This window comes from Dendropsophus ebraccatus, chromosome 9, assembly GCF_027789765.1.
Source record: "Dendropsophus ebraccatus isolate aDenEbr1 chromosome 9, aDenEbr1.pat, whole genome shotgun sequence".
In the NCBI taxonomy this organism is placed as follows: domain Eukaryota; kingdom Metazoa; phylum Chordata; class Amphibia; order Anura; family Hylidae; genus Dendropsophus; species Dendropsophus ebraccatus.
In genome coordinates this window covers 112,613,598-112,630,847 of record NC_091462.1, presented here as the reverse complement: position 1 = coordinate 112,630,847, position 17,250 = coordinate 112,613,598, and the positions used below count along the sequence as shown (strand labels likewise).

Below are 17,250 nucleotides of genomic sequence, written 5' to 3'. Positions count from 1 at the left end.
ATTACTGGAAGGAGGTGATAAAGGGTTAACACAGCCGCCAGGGGGGCCCCCGGGGGCCACAGGAGGAAGTGTCACAGGGTCCCAAGAGTGGAAACCATAACTCAACGCCAGACTCCCCGACTGATGTCACTGCTGTGTGTGTCTGCATCAGCCTGGCAGCACAGGGGTTAATGCTGTGCAATATCCTGCAGGCTTCTCTGTAATGCATGAGATTGTCACAGTATAGAGTGCAGGACAGAGCTGCGATGCTCTGCAGGCTTCTCTGTAATGCATGAGATTGTCACAGTATAGAGTGCAGGACAGAGCTGCGATGCTCTGCAGGCTTCTCTGTAGTGCATGAGATTGTCACAGTATAGAGTGCAGGACAGAGCTGCGATGCTCTGCAGGCTTCTCTGTAATGCATGAGATTGTCACAGTATAGAGTGCAGGACAGAGCTGCGATGCTCTGCAGGCTTCTCTGTAATGCATAAGATTGTCACAGTATAGAGTGCAGTACACAGCTGCGATGCTCTGCAGGCTTCTCTGTAATGCATGAGATTGTCACAGTATAGAGTGCAGGACAGAGCTGCATGGTCTGCAGAATGCTGTCAGGGCATGATGGGAGTTGTATGTTTTGCAACAACTGATGAGCAAAAGGGTTGGGGAACATTGTGGTAAGATGGAGCCTAAGGCTGTTGGGACATAATGGGAATTGTAGTCAGCTGTCAGGACATGATGGGAGTTGTAGTCAGCTGTCAGGACATGATGGGAGTTGTAGTCGGCTGTCAGGACATGATGGGAGTTGTAGTCAGCTGTCAGGACATGATGGGAGTTGTAGTCGGCTGTCAGGACATGATGGGAGTTGTAGTCGGCTGTCAGGACATGATGGGAGTTGTAGTCGGCTGTCAGGACATCATGGGAGTTGTAGTCGGCTATCAGGACATGATTGGAGTTGTAGTCGGCTGTCAGGACATGATGGGACTTGTAGTCGGCTGTCAGGGCATGATGGGAGTTGTAGTTGGCTATCAGGACATGATGGGAGTTGTAGTTGGCTGTCAGGGCATGATGGGAGTTGTAGTCGGCTATTAGGACATGATGGGAGTTGTAGTCGGCTATTAGGACATGATGGGAGTTGTAGTCGGCTATCAGGGCATGATAGGAGTTGTACTTGTACAACAGCTGGAAGGCCACAGTTTGGGAAACACAGAGGCTGCGATGTTCTGCAGATCATATGTTGTTTATGTACATTAGGATTCCTTACAGACCTAGACAATGGAGCCGTGATGATCTGCAGAGCAGTACAGGGCGTGATCCTCTGCACTTTCACATCTTCAGGGGAGACGCTCTGCAGGGCGATGGTGTAATCTCATGTAAACAGAGGAGGCTGAAGTCTGATGCAATGAGGAGGCGGGCCGAGGGCGGAGCTGGAGGAGACTGGGCGGAGTCTGTCCTAATATAAACCTCCAGACAAAGACAAGACACAAAAACAACCTGAATTACAGAGCACGAGACATACGCCGAGCGCCCGCTGTGACCACCATCATCGCTGAGAGCCCGAGACCTCACCCCAGAGACCCGCTGTGACCGCCATCATGACCACCTCCTACGTGCAGGCTGACAAGCTGAAGCCCACCGACTTCGAAGTGCGATACTTTGATGACTACGATTTCTACAATCTCACTGACCGCTACGCCTGTAAGTAACCTCTTCTTATTACTACTTGTATATTATACCCTATAATCCGTGACCTGTGAGGTCATCACTGCAGAAATCCACCATTATAGTCACAGCCATAGCCAGGGATATGTTATTAACCCCATCACTGCCTGACATTACACATACTGCATACTGACCCCATACCTCCATCTCCGCAGTACCCACTGCTGCCAGAAAGGGGCGCACAAAGAAAGAGGCGCGAGAGAACACCAACCGAGACAGTCCATGTGGGCACGAGAGGAAGATTGTGGAGAAACTACAGAGGACGGAAGGCAAGAGGAAGTCTAAGCCTGGGAAAGAGTGACACTGAGGTGAGTGCGGTAGAAATGCTGTAATGTATAGTGACGGAGCCAGCACTTCCCAACCAATGCAGCAGCAGTGGCAGGGAGGGGGCAGACAGGTAGCTGCAGGCGTGTGCCAGGTGTGAGGAACAGCAATCAGCATGAAACAGCTGGCCCAGTCACACACCACCACCTACTTGTCCCCCCCCCTCCCTGCTGTGAGTTCCCATAGAATCAACCCTAGGTGTTGTTGCACTGGTTGGTGAGTGCTGCCCCCCTAGCTGCAACTTATCAATACAAGACCTTCTCCAGCATAAGCCCAGGTGTATAGACCCTCTGAGATGTACCGTTTCTGAGTGGTGCTGACTTCTTATAACTACTATAATACTGCCCCCTATATACAAGAATATAACTACTATAATACTGCCCCCTATATACAGGAATATAACTACTATAATACTGCCCCCTATATACAATATATCTACTATAATACTGCTCCTATATACAGGAATATAACTACTATAATACTGCCCCTATATACAGGAATATAACTACTATAATACTGCCCCTATATACAGGAATATAATTATTATAATACTGCCCCCAATGTACAAGAATATAACTATTATAATACTGCTCCTACATACAAGAATATAACTACTATAACACTGCCCCCTATATACAGGAATATAACTGCTATAATACTGCCTCCTATATACAGGAATATAACTACTATAATACTGCCCCTATATACAGGAATATAACTACTATAATACTGCCCCCTATATACAAGAATATAACTACTATAATACTGCTCCTATATACAGGAATATAACTACTATAATACTGCTCCTATATACAGGAATATAACTACTATAATACTGCCTCCTATATACAGGGATATAACTACTATAATACTGCTCCTATATACAAGAATATAACTACTATAATACTGCTCCTATATACAAGAATATAACTACTATAATACTGCTCCTATATACAAGAATATAACTACTATAATACTGCTCCTATACACAGGAATATACTACTATAATACTGCCCCCTATATACAGGAATATACTATTATAATACTGCTCCTATATACAAGAATATAACTACTATAATACTGCTCCTATACACAGGAATATACTACTATAATACTGCTCCTATACACAGGAATATACTACTATAATACTGCTCCTATATACAGGAATATAACTACTATAATACTGCTCCTATACACAGGAATATACTACTATAATACTGCTCCTATATACAGGAATATACTACTATAATACTGCTCCTATATACAGGAATATACTACTATAATACTGCTCCTATATACAGGAATATACTACTATAATACTGACCCCTATATACAGGAATATAAGTACTATAATACTGCTCCTATATACAGGAATATAACTACTATAATACTGCTCCTATATACAGGAATATAACTACTATAATACTGCTCCTATATACAGGAATATACTACTATAATACTGCCCCCTATATACAGGAATATAGATAGTATAATACTGCCCCCTAATGCTCTGGTTTATGGTGACTCTTTCCTTCTCCCTCCAGGTTTTCTCTCCGGACGGCACCAGGGCGCAGGACTCGATGGCATGTGACAGGCACAGAGAACATGGAGGTTCCGGGATGATGGACAGAAGTCTCCGCCGGTCCCCAGGACACTACAGAGCAGACGGTGGAGGCGGATTGCTCTGGCATATCGCCACCACCAGCAGAGCACAGGGCAGCACATTACACCTGTGGAGAAGAGGCAGAGCATTGCTCTCTCAGCCCTTCTGAGATGTAGTTTTACTGTAACCCCTCGGTCAGTGGGCGGAGTCACGGCTCCATTAACCCTTTATGGGTTGTAGGGAGGGGAAGTAGCTTTACCAAATGGTTAAAATAAAGATGTTTGATGTACTCAACCTGTGTAATGGTGAATTACTGTACCTGTTCTATTCCCATTCTAGGGGGAGGAGTCAGAGATAACCCCACCCCCAGCAGGCACATCACATACACTTGTACCTGACCTTCCATCCCCATGGTAGGGGGAGGAGTCAGAGTGGGCACATCACATACACACGGAGCCACCACTGTAAATAACTTATTTATTCTCTTGTACAAAAATGGAAGAACATGGATGAGATGAGAGCGCGGAGGAGGAGCGCCCCCTGGTGGGCAATACTGGCAGTGTACAAATCTCATCACAGCTCATACAGGAACTGCAGCACTATCGTCTGTCTGCAGGGGGCAACACCTCCAACCTCCACAGATGTAGCCGAGCGCGTCACCGGTTATCCACTGTGCAGCGATCCTATGTCCCTATGTAACATCCGTCCGTGAGGCTCCGCTACATCTGTCCGTCCATGCCTGGAGTGTAGTTATGGCTTTAGTGGCACTTGTCGGGTGCAGATCTGACCTATTTAGGGGGTGGGGGTTACCCCTCACTGTAATCCATCACCCAATCAGAGAGAACACCGGGGGGGCAGACAGATCCGGGAAAACAGGGAGGGGGCCATATTAAAAATAAATCTCTATGAGGAGTGACGCCATGATCAGTAGTTAGCTGCTGGTGAGAAGAGTCGCCCGCACCGGGCACCGATACTGTAACCTCAGCGCTGGCCGGGACCATCCAGGTAAACGAGTGTAACAGGCAGGGTAGGGGAGCCGCGGCTACTGGTGAGGAGTGGGGGCCCATAGCCGCTGGTACTGAGGAAGGGAGCCCCGAAGCCGCTGGTGGTGAAGATAAGGGGGAGCCCCGCAGCTGCTGGTGGTGGTGGTGAGGAGGGGGGCCCCGCAGCTGCTGGTTGTGAGGAGGGGGCCCCGCAGCTGCTGGTTGTGAGGAGGGGGAGTGCAGCAGCCGCCGGTTGTGAGGAGGGGGGCCCCACAGCTACTGGTTGTGAGGAGGGAGGGCCCCGCAGCCGCTGGTGATGTGTAGGGGGAGTGCAGCAGCCGCTGGTTTTGGGGAGGGGGGCCCCGCAGCCGCTGGTGGTGATGAGGAGGGGGGAGTGCAGCAGCCGCTGGTTGTGGGGAGGGGGGCCCCGCAGCCGCTGGTGGTGATGAGGAGGGGGAGTGCAGCAGCCGCTGGTTGTGGGGAGGGGGGCCCCGCAGCCGCTGATGAGGGGGAGTGCAGCAGCCGCTGGTTGTGGGAAGGGGGGTCCTGCAGCCGCTGGTGGTGATGAGGAGGGGGACTGCAGCAGCCGCTGGTTTTGGGGAGGGGGGCCCCGCAGCTGCTGGTGGTGATGAGGAGGGGGAGTGCAGCCGCTGGTTGTGGGAAGGGGGGTCCTGCAGCCGCTGGTGGTGATGAGGAGGGGGACTGCAGCAGCCGCTGGTTTTGGGGAGGGGGGGCCCCGCAGCTGCTGGTGGTGATGAGGAGGGGGGAGCCCCACAGCCCCTGGTGGTAAGCGGTGATAAGGCGGCGGCTCCTCAGCTCATGTCGTGTTCGCCCACGCTCTGTTTCAGGTAATCCTCGTACAGCTGCTTCTACAGAGACAAGAGAGAGAGGGTGAGAGGGGCTGATGGATGGCGCCCAGTGGGCACAGGTAGAGGCAGGACGGGCGTCTCACCCTCTTGTGCTCCACCACCTCGGTGATGTAAGCGTGCCGGTCCTGCAGGTAGCGTCTCTGCTTCTTGCTCAGAGTTTCACGTGTTCTGGGAGGAAACAGGAGATGGGGTCAGAGGTCAGACACAACAACATAGGGGGAGGGGTCCTCATCAGATATCGGCAGACCCCCTCCTGGTGATATAAAGGGATAAGATGATAGGTGGTGGTTCCTTAGAGTCACATGACACTACAGCATCTAATACCTGAAACATCGCTGCGCCATCAACAGGAAGAGCAGGGTGAGAAGCAGCAGCCCCACAAAGGTGTAGAGTACGTAGTCCTCCGGGACCATCGTCCACAGGGTGTGCATGGGTGCCTGGGGCGAGAGAAGAGTTATACAGATGGCAGTGTATATACACCCCCTCTAGGGGACCATACCAGCCCCCCTTATCTTTACATAGCCCCCATGCACACATCTGCTATCTAGTAGGCTCGCACACCCTGCAGTATTTTCTGGTCCAGAAATATTTTTGAAAAACCTCCAGTCTTCCAGTCCTTATCAGCTGCTGTATGTCCTGCAGGGAGTGGTGTATTCTCTCCAGTCTGACACAGTGCTCTCTGCTGCCACCTCTGTCCATGTCAGGAACTGTCCAGAGCAGGAGAGGTTTTCTATGGGGATTTGCTACCGCTCTGGACAGTTCCTGACATGGACAGAGGTGGCAGCAGAGAGCACTGTGCCAGACTGAATACAATCCACCACTTCCTGCAGGACATACAGCAGCTGATAAGTATTGGAAGACTGGAGGTTTTTTTTAATTCGAAAGGAAAAAAAAAAAAATAGCTGGAGTTCCCCTTTAACTACATACTACTAATCAAGAGCATATACAGTTAAATGCAGTGCTGTGTTTGACAGGGTGAGGAGCCTTGGGTTCCCTGCCCTGACAATCACTCTTGTGGGCGGAGGCAGCATTATACCTCTGGCCACATGGGGGCGCTGGGAGCTTCTGACGCTTCCTTAAACACTTCCTGACCAACATTTCCTAACCGTCTGCATGCACGCAGAAATACACTGTCACTGAATGTCACTGAATGGAAGCCAAAGTCTTTTCCTACAACAGTGTAACAAAGGCTTTGGCCTCTGGCTGTGAATGCTGATCCCATTCGCTGACAGCAAGCAGAGATATTGTAGATGGGGAATTCGACACAAGTTGTACCTAGAACTTTGGGATTTCGCTGCCTCACCATTATCTGGGGGTAGTACCCCATGCTCTCATCCTCACCAGGTAGATCTCCAGGGTCTCCACCCCTGACCCCCCCAGGAGACTCAGCCAGAACTCGCGGGGGATGGCTCCGAACAATATGGAGGCGAAGAGGAAGAGCGGCAGCAGGAAGCCTGTCAGCCCAAAGAGACAGCCGCGTACCCGGGCCCGCCTGTTACTCCACACGGTGTCACTGCGAGAGGAGGAGACGATCAGCACCATATATACCCCTATAATTTGGCGGTGACCCCCCCCCCCCCCCCTTTCATCACTCACTCATCTTCCCGCAGCTTGTTCTCAATGCCCTCGCTCAGTTTCTGGCAGTCTCTCCCGAGAGTGTTGAGTGTGGTCTGCACCGTCTGGGTGATGGTTTTCTCTATGGTTTTACAGACGTCTTCGATCTGGTTGACGCAGCGACTCGGCTGGATAGAGATGGGTGATAATTGTCAGCGGCCACCAGGGGGCAGCACTGTATAGGGATATTACAGATGTATATAAGGAGGGGGGGGGGGGTTACCTTATTGGGGTTGGGGATGTAGATGGTGGGCATGTCAAAGCCGCACTTGTTCAGCCCGGGCCTCTTACACAACTCCTGGACGATCTGCATCAGGACCCTCTGAAAGAGTAAGCGCAGCGGCATTCAGGACAACCACTCCCGGAGCTGAACTCATAATTCTGCATTGCTTGTTTAGATCAGGAATAATATGCAGAATTTAGTGCATTATGGTAATCAACTCCACCCTGTGGCAAAACTACAGCTCACAGCATGCTGGGATTTGTAGTTTTGCCCCAGCTAGAGAGTGAGTCATGGGATACCAGTATTAGACTCCTCCCCCCTCACCTGCCGGTCGCTCTCTCCTCCGGCCTCGTCCGCCTTGCTCAGGTAGAAGCGCAGTTTGTCACCGTGTTTCTCGTTGATCTTCTCCACAATATCCAGGGTTCTTTTACACAGCGCCTGACCCATGGGGTCAAAGAAGACCAGCACCAGGTCACAGAGCTCTCCTGAGACGCAGAACGGAGAGGTTCATCAGACCTCACATAGAAGCTCCAACCCCTGCATCATCATCTGCTCTGCCCCTGTAATGCAGCTCTACATACATTTAAGACTAAGGAGAAAGGGTGGGATTTATTCTGCATTTAGTCTGACAAGGGGGTGTGGCTTGTTAAGAAGGTGTGGTTAAGTGCAAAAATGGGAGTGGTTTGTAAATTTAATTCTGTTACAAATTATTGGCAACTAATATACGTCAAAACAGGCGCCAAATATCATACAGCCCGAGCTCCTGGGATATATCGGCTTCTCACACTAGGGCTGTGTCCCCAACCTAAGGGGCCTATTTCACGGAGCGATAATCGATTATCGCTCCGTGCAATAGAGAGAACGATCAGCCGATGATCGTGTCATCGGCTGATCGTTCATTTAGGTTCAAACCTAAAATCATTGTTCGCCACCAGCGCATCGCTACGGTGGAATAGCGGTGCATGGCGGCGACCGACGATTTCAAACCATCATAAATTACCTGTACGGGCGGCAGGTCTTCTTCTCTCCCAGTCCCGCGCCGCAGCAGCTTTGGAGCGGGGCTGTCTGAACGGAAGCTGCTGCGGCAGGGGACCGGGAGAGAAGGAGAAGACCTGCTGCCCGGGCAGGTAATGTATGAAACAAGGGCTGCAAGGACATCGGAAACGATGTCCCTGCAGCCCTAGCTAAACGATCATCGGAGCCATGGAATAGGCCCAGTAAACGAGCGCAGATCTAGCAGATCAGCGCTCGTTTACATCGTTGATCGGGCCCCCATCGGCCCGTGGAATAGGACCCTAATTCTCCAGCTGTTGCAAAACTACAACTCCCAGCATGCCTGGACAGCTGTGACCTCTACAGAAATGATCCCCAACCTCTGCCTCTTCAGTTCCCATCATGCCCCAGAGGTCAAAGGCTACAGGGGTGGGGGTTCCCATACATGCTCTGTTCCCAACCTTTGGCTCTCCAGCTGTTGCAGAACTACAACTCCCATCATTCCCTGACAGCAGTGTTAACCATGGTGGAAGAAGCATAGGATAGGGACCATTGTTCTAGTATAACATTACACAGGAGGGTCAGTAAATCTGCCCCATCGTGGTTATTATAAGAATTATAACCGTATGTTTATTAGGATATTATAGAGATGAGGTAGAGATGGGTCACCATAGATACACACACACCACAACCAGGGAGTGAGGTAACAGCACCACCACCAGCCTTCTGAGTGTATTACAGCAGCTAGTGGAAACATCTAGAAAGTGGGTGGGGCTATTCTAATGAGCTCCTCATACAAGGCAGTTGTGACAGGAATTCTGTGAGTATGAGGGAAGCTGTGGTGGTAACAGAGGGGAGCAGAGACTGAGGAGATTATGAGGAGCCAGCTCACCAAGGATGGAGACAGAAGAGGGAGCCCGATCACCAGGTACTCTGCACTGAGGGGCGATTCCTCCACATACCCTTAGTACTGAAACATTGCGGCTTACAGCCCGGCCCAGGTAACTGTAAAGACTTCCATCCTGCTAGTCTGTGGATCACTGGTGATCAATCTTACAAAGACTCCTTGTCACAACACAAATCTCCATTTTAACATCAGTGACCAGGCGGCCATCTTAATACGCAGAGAGGACTGTGATGTTAGGTGCCTCATGATCAAAGTAACGTCACTGTGTCACCTCAAGACCCCGTCTCCCTGTTGTCTGCACCTCACAAATAATCAAGGGGGTCTCCACCAGCACCTGAGGCAGCAGTAACAGAGATACCCCAGGGGGAACTACAAGTATCACCAACTATAATACCTCAGACAGCACAGATACCCCAGGGGGAACTACAAGTATCACCAACTATAATACCTCAGACAGCACAGATACCCCAGGGGGAACTATAGGTATCACCATCTATAATACCTCAGACAGCACAGATACCCCAGGGGGAACTACAAGTATCACCAACTATATATTACCTCAGGCAGCAACAGATACACCCCAGGGGGAACTACAAGTATCACCATCTATAATACACCCCAGGGGGAACTACAAGTATCACCATCTATAATACACCCCAGGGGGAACTACAAGTATCACCATCTATAATACACCCCAGGGGGAACTACAAGTATCACCATCTATAATACCTCAGACAGCACAGATACCCCAGGGGGAACTACAAGTATCACCATCTATATAATCCCTCAGGCAGCAACAGATACACCCCAGGGGGAACTACAAGTATCACCATCTATAATACCACAGGCAGCAACAGATACCCCAGGGGGAACTACAAGTATCACCATCTATATAATACCTCAGGCAGCAACAGATACCCCAGGGGGAACTATAGGTATCACCATCTATAATACCTTAGGCAGCAGTAACAGAGATACCCCAGGGGGAACTACAAGTATCACCATCACCATCTATAATACCTCAGGCAGCAATAACAGATACCCCAGGGGGAACTACAAATATCACCATGTATAATACCTCAGGCAGCAGTAACAGAGATACCCCAGGGGGAACTACAAGTATCACCATCTATAATACCTCAGGCAGCAGAAACAGTGAAGTCCCAGGGGTAATTGCAAGTTTCACCTTCACCACCATAACACCTGGGTGCAGACCCCTCTATAACCTCTGGGGCAGTTTTACCTGTGATAGGATTGATTCAGCGATTCTCTCTCATGCCCGATTCCCCTCACTCCCATCCGCTACACACAATCCATAAAGTCCTAGTAATGCTGGATTAGAGGGATACTGATCCGTACAGGTCAGATACACATCCTGTTACGCCTCACACACCCTTGGCGCATATTGCAGTACACTCACCCAGCCATAAGAGGGCTCTGTTCACATCAAAGGGATACTTCATGTCTCCATCCACCAGCCCCGGTGTGTCCACAAACGTCACCAGGCTGAACTTCTTCTGCCGGGATGTGGAGATCTCTGTGCACAAGTATTCAGAAACACCTAGAGAGGAGAGAGTGTGCTGAGAGTGTACAGGTAAAGAAAGAGAATGCTAAGAGTACAGGAAAAGATAGCGAACTGAGAGTGTACAGGAGCAGAGAGAGCGTACCGGTAAAGAAAGAGAATGCTAAGAGTACAGGAAAAGAGAGAGCGTGCCGAGAGAGTAAAGGGAAAATAAAGTCAAGAGTATAGTAAAAGAAAGAGCATGCCAAGAGACTAAAGGGAAAAGAGAGTGTGCCGAGAAAGTACAGGAACAGAGAGAGCATGCTGAGACACTACAAGAGCAGAAAACGCGCTGAGAATGTAAAGTAGCAGAGAGAGTGCCGAGACACTAAAGTAGCAGAGAGAGTGCCGAGACACTAAAGTAGCAGAGAGAGTGCCGAGACACTAAAGTAGCAGAGAGAGTGCCGAGACACTAAAGTAGCAGAGAGAGTGCCGAGACACTAAAGTAGCAGAGAGAGTGCCGAGACACTAAAGTAGCAGAGAGAGTGCCGAGACACTAAAGTAGCAGAGAGAGTGCCGAGACACTAAAGTAGCAGAGAGAGTGCCGAGACACTACAGTAGCAGAGAGAGTGCCGAGACACTACAGTAGCAGAGAGAGTGCCGAGACACTAAAGTAGCAGAGAGAGTGCCGAGACACTAAAGTAGCAGAGAGAGTGCCGAGACACTAAAGTAGCAGAGAGAGTGCCGAGACACTAAAGTAGCAGAGAGAGTGCCGAGACACTAAAGTAGCAGAGAGAGTGCCGAGACACTACAGTAGCAAAGAGAGTGCCGAGACACTACAGTAGCAAAGAGAGTGCCGAGACACTACAGTAGCAGAGAGAGTGCCGAGACACTAAAGTAGCAGAGAGAGTGCCGAGACACTACAGTAGCAGAGAGAGTGCCGAGACACTACAAGAACAGAGAGAACATGCTGAGACACTACAAGAACAGAGAGAACATGCTGAGACACTACAAGAACAGAGAGAACATGCTGAGTGTACAGTAGCAGAGAGCATGCCGAGACACTACAGTAGCAGAGAGAATATGCTGAGACACTACAGGAGCAGAAAGAGTACAGGAGCAGAGAGTACAAGAACAGAGAGAACATGCTGAGTGTACAGTAGCAGAGAGCATGCTGAGACAGTACAGGAGCAGAGAGTACAGGAGCAGAGAGTACAGGAGCAGAGAGTACAGGAGCAGAGAGTACAGGAGCAGAGAGTACAGGAGCAGAGAGTACAGGAGCAGAGAGTACAGGAGCAGAGAGTACAGGAGCAGAGATAGAGCTGAGACACTACAGGAGCAGAGAGAGAGAGAGCGAGCGCCAAGACACAGATAGACCTACACACAACAGGGTCTCCCCGTACCTTGGAAGGACTGCAGAGGCTGGAAGTGAGGGTACAGGAGGAGGGTGGCATCGCCCTGTGGAAGAAGAGATGAGAGGTGACGTATCTGTCCGGACCCCTGAATACATCGCACAGACCCCTGCCTCCCCCCCCCCCAATACTTACCGTCAGGGACTCTCTCTTGCGGCCGCTTGTAATGAAGGCAAAGCCTTGAGTTTCTATGGCGACGCCAGTGCGCTGGATGTGCTCCTCTATGTACCTGCATGGAGGAAAGAGACTGTGAGTCCGGACCAGAAATACTGCCGATGGGAGCAACAGGGTCAAAGCAAAGTTCTATCTGGGTCAGTGAGTGAGCGGACTGTGGAGAGAACCAGAACCAGTCCCCATCCCCCCTAGTTCCCCCCCAGGCCAGTCACGAGTCACCCCCTCCCCAGCATCTAACCTGTCTATTCAGCAGTCCCTCCCAGTCTCTCACCAGTCCCATCAGTCCCCCCCCCCCCCCATCTCTCAAATGGTGTCCCTGTCCCCCTCAGTCCTGTCACCAGTCCCCCCCCCCCCCAGTATTTCACATTTTGTCACCACTTCCCTGCCCCCAGTCCCTCACCAGTCCCCCCCCCCCAGTCTCTCACCAGTCCCCCCCCCAGTCTCTCACCAGTCCCCCCCCCAGTCTCTCACCAGTCCCTCACTAGTCCCCCCCCCCAGTCTCTCACCAGTCCCCCACAGTCTCGTCAGTCCCTGTCCCCCCCAGTCTCTCCCCAGTCTCCCCAGTCCCCCACCAGTTGATGAAGCTGCTCTTCCCGGCTGAGTGATTCCCCATTAACATCACAGTGATCTTCTTCCTTGGAGGCAGAAAGGTGAGGCCCAGGTGGGAGGCCAGAGCAATGAGACCTGCGGGGAGGAGAACGGCCATGATGTGGTGTATACACATAGTATATAGGGGGTGACATATAGACATGTACACAGTATACAGGGGGTGATATATGTACACAGTATATAGGGGGGGGGGGTGACAGACATGTATACAGTATATAGGGGGGGGGTGACAGACATGTATACAGTATATAGGGGGGGGGGGTGACAGACATGTATACAGTATATAGGGGGGGGGGTGACAGACATGTATACAGTATATAGGGGGGGGGTGACAGACATGTATACAGTATATAGGGGGGGGGGTGACAGACATGTATACAGTATATAGGGGGGGGGGTGACAGACATGTATACAGTATATAGGGGGGGGGGTGACAGACATGTATACAGTATATAGGGGGGTGACAGGTATAGATATGTACACAGTATATAGGGTGTGTGTGACGTGTATTCATATCTATATGACAGCCCCCCCCCCCCCCTATATACTGCATACACATAACCCTGTATATACTGTGTACATGTCTATATATGTCACCCCCTATATACTGCATATATGTATATATATAGTCCCTCCCTGCCCAGTATATGCAGTATATAGCAGGTGACATATATAGACGTGCATACAGTACATGGGGGGGTGACATATGTATACAGTATATAGGGTGTGTGTGACATGTATTCATAACCCTGTATATACTGTGTACGTGTCTATATATGTCACCCCCTATATACATCCTCCTCCCTGCCCAGTATATAGCGGGTGACATATACAGCCTCTCTCACCGTTCTCCGGGTCGGTGTACAGGCTGTGGCAGTCCCTCAGGATCCTCTCGTTCACAGACACGGCCCCGGCCATAGAGTCCGCATTGGCGGCGGCCCGCACCTTCACCTTCCCGGACATGTTCACTCCTCTGAGCCCCGCACACCGGAGCCGGCTTCAATTACTATGGAGGGACGAGCAGCCAGCCGGGACTTGTAGTCCGTGCACCAAAAGCTTCTCAGGTAAACGAGAACGTGACGTCACCCAGTAACACTACATATCCCAGAATGCCCCGGCCCGCTGATGTGGCCTGACGTGCGACGTGTCCAACTCATACAGAATAACACGGGAGGCGCACTTCCGGTCTCCGCACGGAAGTTACAAATCCGCCATGTTTGTTGTGGGTATTGTATAACTGGCATGGTATGTATTACATAATGGACAGAATGTATTATAGACGCATAATACGTGGTAAAGTAAGGAACAGGGATCATGTGGTGAGGGGTATTAGGGCCATGCTTTCCCATGCTGCTCTTCTCTCTTCTGTACTGTTCCCTGTGGGTGTATAAACATTCTTTTTACGGATGTCTGACTGGGAATCTAATGGTCCCAGCAGAAAATGTGTAAAGTATTTCCAAGAAGTAGCATTTACAGATGGTGCAAGGCGGGGAATGTGTACACACTGACCCACATAGAACAGGATACCCAGTACTGTCACACAGGGTTATTTCAGTCTTCAGTAAAGATCATTATTATAGTGCTTGAAAATCCCTATATTGTAATCCTTATTCTTCTTCCGTTTCTTCTTCCAGCCATTTTTCTGCGCGTAATACAGCCCGTACCGCTTTGTGCACACACTCCATTCAAACTGCGTTTCGAAGCCCTCGGCGGTGTGTGGTGTGCTATCTATTTTTCGTTTCGATCGGATTTGTCTTTTTTTTTTTTTTTTTTAATAAATTGTTTATGAGATTTTCCAAAAATAAAACATTCGTTGGAACATTGCAGTCATAAAGCATATAACAAGGAGGTAAGGTGAACCTCAGGAACAACCCTTCACAGCAAACAGCAACGTATTAGGTATAACGGACCAGAAGTAAGGTTCCAAAGTAAAGGTCCCAGCAAGGACAACATGGTATAATGTAGCATATTACCGGGAACATCATGTGGTCCCTGAGATCTTCCACAATCAATTACCCTTAAGCTAAACAATAAAATGTAGAACTCTTAGACCAATCTAAAATGGTTTAACATTACGTAGATCAAATAAAAATGCCAACATACAGACACACAGGACAAGACAAGACAAGACAGAAACAACGGGGAAGGGGAGAGCAGGAAATCAAGCTGAGTGGGGTGTGGAAGCACGGAATATCTCATAGTAAGTATCCCATGCGGCCCAAGTCTTATTGAAATCTTCCAGTCGGTCTTCATTGGAAGCAGAGAGGTATTCACATCTCCTAACCTCCTGGATCCTGTTAATGAGCTCTACCGCTGACGGTATCAGGGTTTGTCTCCAGTATTTGGCAAGTAGACATTTAGCTGCTGTGAGAATATATAAGAGGAGGCGGGATGCTGGCTTGTTCAATGATTTCGGGGGGACATTTAACAGGTAGGTTAGAGGATCCAGGGGTAAGATCACCTGGAGAACAGCCATCAAGAGGCCTTGAATCCCCGTCCAGTAGGGTCGGAGGCCTGCACAATCCCAAAAAATGTGGGGGAGGGTACCTATCTCAGTGAGGCAACGCCAGCAAATAGGCGGCGTGGCTGGGAAAAAACGGTGCAGGAGGTCAGGAGTGTGATACCAATGGAAGAGTATTTTATACTGATTTTCCCTGTATGATATACAGGATGAAGATTTGGCGGCTTGCGACCATATCACTTGCCAAAGGTTTAGGGGAATGGGTCTATAGAGGTACTGTTCCCATTTGGTCATGTAGGAGTGGGAAGGTGAGTCTTCACCCGGGGGAGCATTCAGAATGGAGTAAATATCTGTAATAAGGCCTCTTGTGGAGGTGGTTCCTCTGCAGAGGAGTTCAAACGCGGTAGGTTTCGGGAAAGGTTTGTTGACCGTTATTTCCGAGGCAAAGTATGATACAACCTCATGGTACAGTGAGGCCTGTAAGGGTAAGTCAAATCTCTCCCGAAGTGTCCGAAAAGGCAGTACCTGTCTCCTAAAGGGGCATGTGATATCTGCGAATTGGAACAATTTAGCTGTTTTCCAGGGGAGAATGGTGGCACGGTCATGGCTGTTCTGTAGCAAGTCAGTGTATAGGAAGGGAGTAAGCAAGGAAGGTTGTGCTTTAAGGGAAAATTGTTGGTCACTTTTTAGCCATATCTCCCTGGTGTGCCTCATCGGACCCAAGAGCCAGTCAGTGGAGCCAGAATAGGAGGGGGACCAAATTAGTTCGCTGGGATGGATGGGGGCTAACCACAGTTTCTCAATCTCCGTTCACTTATTGTATGCTGAAAGAGATGTCCAGGAAGGAATCCTCCGGAGGTGGACTGCTAGGTAATAAAGGGATACATTCGGGACCGCCAGACCCCCACGGGATCTACCGGCACATAGTACCGTTTTAGCCACCCTATGGCGTCTTCCCGCCCAAATAAAATGCAACAGGGTTCCCTGAAACCGACACAGCACACCAGCTGAGATTGGGATTGGGAGGGTCTCCAGGAGATATAAGTAGCGGGGAAGGATGTTCATTTTGATCACATTGATCCTACCAATAAGGGAAAGGGGTAGGGTGGACCATTTGGTTAGTTGGGCCGTTACTTCCTGGAAGAAGTGTGGGAAATTATGTTTGTAAAGAGTCCGGTATCAGTGGGAGATGTTAATGCCCAGATACTTCAATCCCCCCTCCACCCATTTGTAGGGATAGGAACGGTGTAGAGACTGTATTTGGGAGGGTGTAAGGTTAATAGGGAGAGCTTCAGTTTTGTGCGAATTAATCCTATAACCTGATAGGGCCCCGTATGCGTTCAGTATAGAGTGAAGGTTAGGGAGCGAGACCTGCGGATTACGGATGGTAAGTAAGATATCGTCCGCAAATAGGGAGAGTTTAAACTCTCAGTCCCTAACCATGACTCCCTGGACATCTGGAGAAAGGCGGATCTGAGCTGCTAGCGGCTCTATGCTAAGAACAAAAAGGAGCGGGGATAGGGGGCAGCCCTGCCGAGTACCATTATGTATAGGTATAGAATCCGAGGTGGCATGGGGCAATTTAACTCGAGCTACAGGGCTCGAGTAAAGTGCCCTGAATGGCATGCAGAAAAGGCCCCGAGAAGCCATATGTTTGGAGAGTTACAAACAGGAAGGGCCAGCCTAGCCTGTCAAAGGCCTTCTCTGCATCCAAACTCAGGAGAAGACCCGAAGAGCGTGATTTATTCATAACGTCAATCAGGTCGATCGTCCTTCTGGTGTTATCACCAGCCTGTCTGTTCAATACAAATCCCACCTGATCGGCATGTACTAGGCTCGGCAAGACCAACCCCAGTCGCACCGCAAGTACCTTAGTGAA

At 49.8% G+C, this 17,250-nt stretch overlaps 2 protein-coding genes across 2 annotated transcripts; one reads left to right on the top strand and one right to left on the bottom strand.

The window, feature by feature from the left end:
- The first annotated feature begins 1,451 nt into the window (after positions 1–1,451).
- On the top strand, positions 1,452–3,919 carry LOC138801554 (nuclear protein 1-like). Its single transcript, XM_069984498.1, has 3 exons — positions 1,452–1,674; positions 1,854–2,006; positions 3,567–3,919. Exons 1-2 carry the CDS (start codon positions 1,572–1,574, stop codon positions 1,997–1,999), a joined length of 249 nt encoding a protein of 82 aa, XP_069840599.1. The 5' UTR covers positions 1,452–1,571; the 3' UTR covers positions 2,000–2,006; positions 3,567–3,919.
- Positions 3,920–4,088: 169 nt separating this feature from the next.
- On the bottom strand, positions 4,089–14,055 carry LOC138801543 (uncharacterized). Its single transcript, XM_069984471.1, has 12 exons — positions 13,756–14,055; positions 12,874–12,985; positions 12,263–12,356; positions 12,119–12,173; positions 10,635–10,775; positions 7,639–7,799; positions 7,315–7,413; positions 7,074–7,219; positions 6,819–6,990; positions 5,802–5,914; positions 5,561–5,645; positions 4,089–5,477 (listed from the first exon to the last, which is right to left on the bottom strand). The coding sequence occupies exons 1-12, from the start codon at positions 13,871–13,873 to the stop codon at positions 5,421–5,423; spliced, it is 1,353 nt and encodes a 450-aa protein (XP_069840572.1). The 5' UTR covers positions 13,874–14,055; the 3' UTR covers positions 4,089–5,420.
- Between the last annotated feature and the right edge of the window lie 3,195 nt (positions 14,056–17,250).

Coding starts and splice junctions, on each gene's coding strand:
- LOC138801554 (XM_069984498.1), top strand. CDS start 1,572: ATGACCACCTCCTACGTGCAGGCTGACAAGCTGAAGCCCACCGACTTC. Junction 1,675..1,853: donor TCTCACTGACCGCTACGCCT/GTAAGTAACCTC, acceptor CCATCTCCGCAG/TACCCACTGCTGCCAGAAAG.
- LOC138801543 (XM_069984471.1), bottom strand. CDS start 13,873: ATGTCCGGGAAGGTGAAGGTGCGGGCCGCCGCCAATGCGGACTCTATG. Junction 12,357..12,873: donor AAGAGCAGCTTCATCAACTG/GTGGGGGACTGG, acceptor TCCTCCATGCAG/GTACATAGAGGAGCACATCC. Junction 5,478..5,560: donor AGGTGGTGGAGCACAAGAGG/GTGAGACGCCCG, acceptor TTGTCTCTGTAG/AAGCAGCTGTACGAGGATTA.